Source organism: Sinocyclocheilus grahami, unplaced genomic scaffold (assembly GCF_001515645.1).
Source record: "Sinocyclocheilus grahami isolate Dianchi unplaced genomic scaffold, SAMN03320097.WGS_v1.1 scaffold577.1, whole genome shotgun sequence".
NCBI lineage: Eukaryota > Metazoa > Chordata > Actinopteri > Cypriniformes > Cyprinidae > Sinocyclocheilus > Sinocyclocheilus grahami.
In genome coordinates, this window is record NW_015505756.1 from 193,581 (window position 1) to 200,616 (window position 7,036).

The 7,036-nt window shown below is 38.4% G+C and overlaps 1 protein-coding gene across 1 annotated transcript in view; it reads left to right on the plus strand.

Annotated features, from left to right (window-relative positions):
• The first annotated feature begins 1,234 nt into the window (after positions 1-1,234).
• The window catches only part of LOC107556734 (neurexophilin-2), a 71,223-nt gene continuing 65,421 nt past the window's right edge, over positions 1,235-7,036 (plus strand). Inside the window, exon 1 of the mRNA XM_016239924.1 lies at positions 1,235-1,599. Within this exon, the coding sequence (XP_016095410.1) occupies positions 1,546-1,599 (54 nt within the window). The 5' untranslated portion in view covers positions 1,235-1,545. The remainder of the gene's footprint in view (positions 1,600-7,036) is intronic.

The following is a 7,036-nucleotide window of genomic DNA, read 5'->3' on the forward strand; positions in this document are numbered from 1 at the left end:
AAGACGTCTATCAGGTGTTTGTACACAGCAGATGCTTTCGCGATCTTTAACAGACGTGTGCTATCTGTGTAATTGAATTTTGTTGCTCTGACACTTAGAAAAGTCTGCCACAGACCATGCTAAATTCTAACCAATTTGTTTCGGTCTAAATGCATATAATACCATGATTAAAAATCGATACTTGTTGCTATACTGTAACAATAATCTCATTTTAATAGATGGTGAGATCGTTATTATGAATTTATAGGCTACAGTAAGTTTACAGATACCTGAAGCAGCTGCATTTTGCTGTTTAAGAGCTGGTTTAATAGAAATGATTTTAATGCGCATGAAAACAACTCAATCTTGATGCGCACAAGACATGGTAATAAAAACATTCGGGGCTTCAGCTTAGCTCAGCCCTAGCGCCGCCCCTCGTATCCACGGAGGCGATTTACTCAGAAAATGGGGCACATTTGTGAAAGTGTGTTGTTTGGAGGATTTTCAGTCGCCTTTTAGCTGTAGCTCGCGCAGTTTGTCCTTTGAGTTTTTTAGGTCACAATTATGAAAAACAGCCAGGCAGTGGTTTAATTGCAAGTTGAGATTCAGATGTTTTCGCAAGGGGGCGATGGAGGGCTTCATTGCTCTCCATCTGCAGATCTATCAGATGCGCGATGATGGACAGAAACTTTTGAGGCGTTTGTGTTCGTTATTAAAGATTGCGTTATTCCCTGCCCAAGGTTATGCATTCTGCATCTGTCATCCTCTGCGTGCGTTCGTGTGTTTGTAAGCAAACGATGCTTTTAAGGATGTTGAATTGACGAGAAAAATAAAAGTCATCTTTACTCCGAACCGAATAGGTCTCGCGCTGTCGGCACAGATTGCGCGTTTCATATTTTAACAGCTATGAGACAAGATGCACTTTAAAGCCATTCAAAATTAAAATCGCCTTCGGGAAGATTTGTTCATATCTTTCATGCTATTTGTACTTTGCCAAGTTAGGCGTCTTGAAAGAAGCACAGTTGGAAACTTTTTTTAGGGAATGCAAAATTCATTTTGGAAAATGAGAAGCACGCCAGCTTTTGGCACCGCTCCGTACGCGTGCTCGAAGCGATGATAAAAGACGCGCGCGAGGTTTGTTAGACCTGTTGGCGTTTAAAATCGATATTCGCACGTTCAGCGAGAAAGAGACAGAGAGAGAGAACGGGGAGAACAAGACGCAAAGTCGACACTGGGCGTGCGCTTTCGAGAGAGAGGCAACGCAACACAGTTTCTTCTTTAAACAGCAAACGGGTGCGGCAATGAGGGCATTACGCGCGAGCGCCAGCTGACAGCACAAGTTGCCAACTTCTCACCTCCGTAAACACGCAAACGGATGTGCACTTCACTAATAACAGAGCTGAACCTCCTTGGTTGCCTTAATAACTCCGAGAGCGCTGGTGTATTCTCACACTCAGTCAAGCCACCTGCCTCGAGTTCTGTCCTCTCCTCTCGGATGATCTGCGTCCGGTATATGTTTGCTCAACAGGACTAGTGCTCTCTCGGAGGTCGCGAACGAAAGGTGCGATGAGGCTGCTCTGCTGGAGCGTTCTGCTGCTCATCCAGTGGATTCTAAGAAAGGTATGAAGCACGTTTCTGTGAGTTCAGCGTCTGTAAATGAGAACATTGTGGGCTGCGTTCCAAATCAGAACTTGGTAGAGTAATCGCGCGTGATTGTTTGTGCGCTGGTCTTTCATAAAATAACCATAAAGCGGAAAAATCACAGTATGATTTCAGGTGGTGCGCTCCTGAAATAGCCTACTCTTAAAAATCTGATAAGAACTTTAATAATCTTAGGATGCAAGTTCGCGTAGCGTTTTAAATATCTCTAGTATCATTTATGAGTTCACGCACTGTAACTACAGTGCATGCATATGTGTGTGTGTGTGTGTGTGTGTGTGTGTGAATCTGTCTCCTGGAAGCAATTTTAAATTGATACCATATGCACATATTGGAAAATACTACTTAACACTTCAATTAAAATAGAATTTCTCTGATGCAGAATTATGACTGTTCTTTGTTTTCAGCACACACTGAGTATAATATATATTAAAGTCTCTCATAAACGGGCATCTATGTGAGCAGTAACACCCATATCAGACACTGACCCTCATCTTCTCACTTCATGCTGGCCTGATGTGAAGAATGCAGAATTTTATTTTCACATTTATGCATCATAAGAGAACAGTTTCCTTGCAGCTGTTTAGAAAGGACAAAATCCTGCTGCTGCTGATAATAACATCAGAGCATTAATGTGACAGCAAAACAGCTTTCTGAAGGCTCTCCTGAAATAAAACATGTTATGGTGAAGTTTCATCATCGGATGCAAGTCTTTCTGACAACTTGCAGCTGCCTGGAGACTTAAAAAGCTTTTTTTTTAAATCTTGAAAAGGCTATGCTTTCCTGTTTATGATCCGGTTCGACATCACTTCTCATCGAACCATCACGTCTTCCAAATACAGTCAGCTGGTTCAATCACTCAAGTGTATTTTAAGAACAAAAAACTGAGAAAAAAGGCGAGTTTTGCATGGGGTTGGGCAAGTGCAGTTTATTAAAGCACGCAGCATCTTATTGATGATCCCATTACCTCCCTCTGTAAGTGTGATCATGTCATAACGACCCAACAGTAAATCACAGTCATGTATCACAGTCGAACGGGTCTGCTTTATTAATGTCTTTATTCTCTTCTCCACATTTGTTCAATATAATCTCATTTTTTAATATGACTCATTTTTAGGCAACCTCATGCATGATTATTAAAGCATATTTTACTTTAGCCTACATTTTTATGGCAGCGCGTGTCGAGAGGCTGAGATCTACAGCTGTTCGCTCTTAAGCCCATCTCTTGATGTTTGTTCCCACAATGCAACTTGTGCGTATGAAATTGCACGTATTTCAGGCTGGTTTTCAGGGCCCATCACATGTCATAAGTGTGCTCAGCGGAACGGTGTGTTAGTGCGTTGTGAAATTAATGCTGTCTTATCCTCTCCTAATAAATGGATCCAATTTACAAAGCTGTGTTAAAAAAAAAGTTGCATCAGCAGGAGGTTCTTCTCACCCTCTCGTTCAGACCCCACCCGCTTACTTGTGTAATACATCATATTAATGATAAAAGCAATCGTATTACTAACTCCAGCCAGAGTGGTGCTTTTATTTCTGAGTTTAACGTCTCATCTTTGATGATTGATATGATAAGAGGATATTGTGTTGCTATTAAAGAGCAGTGCTTCGTGTTTTTCACAGTAGTCTATCAGAAGGCTTTATTCTCGTCGCTCTGATTGACAGGTGATGTTATCTGAATGCTATTAGATTATGGGTTTGTGATGATCATAGATATGTGGTTAATGCATGCTAGAGAGCTCATGTGGCGTGATTTTGCATATGTGTGTTTTAACATGCATTCATTAAAAACAGCGATTCCTTAATGACATTTTGTTGGAAATTGATTTGAAGAAATCAGCGGATGTTAGTGGTGCACTCTAAAAAAAATGCTGGGTCAAAACAACCCAATTGCTGGGTTTGTCCCTATTTAACCCAGCACTGGGTTGTATTTAACCCAGCATTTTTTAGAGTGTGTGTTTTGTGGTTTTAGAGTTATTCACTAATGATGTTGTGTCAGCTGATTGACAGTGTCTTGAGGTTAATGAATACTGTAAATAAACTGCTCTCACTTGAATGAAGGCTGCAATTAAAGTGAATTATTGGGGAAGCCCTGCGCTGTGGTTTTCATATCGACGAGGCAGTGGATTTGTCTCACTTAAACCGTGTCCTAACCAGGCGCGACACGATCAACGACAAGTAATCCATCTGTTCGTGCTGAAAGCCAATGAATAATGTGATATAGAGCGCAACAGTGACCGCCGCACAGTTTTTCGGCGCTATTTTACCATTTAATTCAGACTGTGTTAATTAATATATATTTGATAAAAAATCAAACTAGCTATTTTAAGGCATTTATTATAAGAATAATATATAACATAATTTGTGCAATTAAAAAAACGTAAATATTTACAACTATACAAGTATTGTGAGAGTGTTGGGAGACTCGATGACGTCAAACGAAGTGGTTCACGGTCACTGCTGTGTTCTATATATAGTCATATGGAAGCGGATTATGGACCAATGAGAGCTGACTGTGGGCGGAGCCAATCATGTGCGTGACGTCGCATAAATACACTACAAACACAAGTTTTTTGTCACTGGTTATGACGACACTCAGCTGCTTTGAATGTGTTCGAAGCTAGAAGTTAAACTACACCAAAAGCCAAACTGTGTCGTTTTTAAATGTGCTATAGAAATGTTGATTGATTGAGAACCCAACAGTGAAATTTACTGAATGAAAGAAGTTAATTTAATTCAATTATTGCTGATAAGTAACTAATTATATTAAGCAGAACTCGAACTGAATCAGTTATTAGAATTTCTGTTATTTTTATTGATTTTAAGCCATTTATTAGAGGAATAATTTACGAAAACATTTGTGCAATAAATATTTTTTAGAAAACTATACAGATATATGTATTATGCAAGATAAAATAACATTTAGAAATACAAAGACAAATATACTGACAAATGCAATTCAGGTATACACCTATATCTTTCTTGAAAATAAAAAAGAAGGCATTTTCTTTGAAAATTGATATTTATGCATGTAAAATTTCACTTAAAATTTCATTTTTTTTTTTTGCTTATAAAGAAGTTTGCATATATACTTTTTAACGAAATTTGAAAAGTCAACCCAAAATGCTTTGCAATAAAAACAGTCCCAAAACAAATGTATAATAGTTTCTTCATTCTTCAAAAGGAGCACTTAGGGGAAATTTTCAACTAAAATTGAATTAAAATGAGCTAATGCAGCACAATTCATAACCATTTTATCAGAACCTAATTTCATTGTGTGAAATGCATTTAAATTTGTGAAAGATATACTTAATGGATTTTTCTTTTTGACAGCATTAACTCAATTTGGGCAGCAGATTTCTAGTTCCCAGCATGCTTTGCTTCAGACAGTATACGTAGAGTAAAATGTTGCTGAAAATAGATGGAGCTTTGCCTGATTATAAATATGCTTTCCTTGAGAAGCATAAGCGTTGAAGAGTTGTGTTCACAGCAGGTTTGTACTCGGTGTCAGTTCAGATGATTTGATCGCACAGCCTTTTTAAATATGTATACCTGTGAGATTTCCAGCATGATTCCTCTACATCGCTTCAACAAGCCTAACTGTGATTCCTTGTGTTCATTGCATTATTTATCGCACATCTAGTTCATCAATAAATAAGACCAAGGCAAGTGATATAAATGGCCACGTTCTCAGCAGCTCCCGGGGAAAGTTAAAAATGCAGAAATGAATAATGATGGCTGCGTTTACAACCGCTCGTGAAGCGACGCCTGCTCAAGGTCTGCGTTCTTCATCAATGCTCAGAACAAGAAAAACAGACGATCTGTCCAGGAACGGCTCCAGATCTCCTCTCCTCACCTCTGCTAACACCACCTGAACCAATCTTTTCAAACCAGGAACTTGTGGCAATATTTGAAGGAATATATTTGATTTCTGTGGGTTTAGTTAGTTGTTGACCGCTGGGGGCTTGGCAGCGGCCGGTGCTGATGTATATTAAGCAGAGCGACTGATATATATTTGATATAAAATAAAATTATTGATTTTAATCGATTTATTACAAGAATAAAATATTTGTAGAATACTTTTTTTTTTTTTAAATGTAAGATGCTATACAGGTATTCATTGTTATTATTAAGCAAGATAAAACATCATTTCTAAATACAAAAACAAAACAAACAAAAAAGTGGATTACATTACATTAAAATTTTTCTTCTTAAAAATTATTTAAATTCAGTGTTACTTGCCATTTCTTGAAATTTTAATTTTTTTTTTGTTTACTAGTAATTTCTGAGTGAATTGTTTCTACACAATTTTTTGGCCGGTGCGTATGGTTAGTGATGGTATGTGGTATTTGAATAAGAGATTTCTTATTCTGTACACATCACTAGTGGTGTAAAGCGGCTCTTCTGCTCTGAATCTTCCTGCCAAATTTCCCAGCATGCAGCAGTCAGGTTATTTTGAACACAGCTGCAGCTGAGGGTCCTGCATCGTGTGTGTGACTGTGTGTGTGTGAGAGAGAGTTTGTGAGTGTGTTCACCCCACCGCAGCGCACACGCGTGTCAGAAGTCACGGCACAGGTCACGTAACGGATGATCCTGTTGTGTGGGATTGTTGGTTTGCTGGCTCAAGCCTCTTACGCTTTACATCTTCCAGACAAAGAGGGAGGAGATGCTAATAGATGATAATGCCTAAATGGGAATCGGTTTGGAAATATTCCCAGCCGCACTCCTAGCTTATTAAATGAACTGTGCATCACAGGAGATGCTGCCGTGTTCTGGAAGCTGATGTCAGTGCGTTAGAAGATAGTAACAGTGTGATGTTTACTAACTGAAATGATCATTTCACTCAATCAGTAGCATTGAGATATCGTTATGGGTTTATTCATATTTTAAATCAGTTTTTATTTTTTCATTTTAATTTTGGTAAAAGTTTTGTGCTTGTAGTTTTTTTTTTTATTTTATTGTATGTCTATATAGTTGTCGGTCTTGTGTCTTGTGTTTTTCTCAACATGTGCTCCACATGACGCAGTTTCTGGCATGTTTTGATTGTTCATTGATTTCAGGTGTGTCCCATTAAGTTCCATTAGTTTCCACCTGTGTTCATGTATCATCTTATTAGTTCCTTGTTATTTAAGCCCTGTGTTTTCCTGAGTCCTTTGTCCTGTCTTGTTGTTCTGTGTGTGTGTGTGTGTGTGTGTGTGTGTGTGTGTTACTTTATGGTTTTAATTTTCGTTTCCGTTTTAGTTATACTATACTAATAACCCTGACTGAAATATTACTGAAAGTTTATTGTGCTTAATAAAAAAAAAATCTACTCAACTAGTGTGTGTGTGAGAGAGAGTGTGTGTGTGTGTGTGTGTGTGTGTGTGTGTGTGTGTGTGTGTGTGGGTGAGTGGGGGTG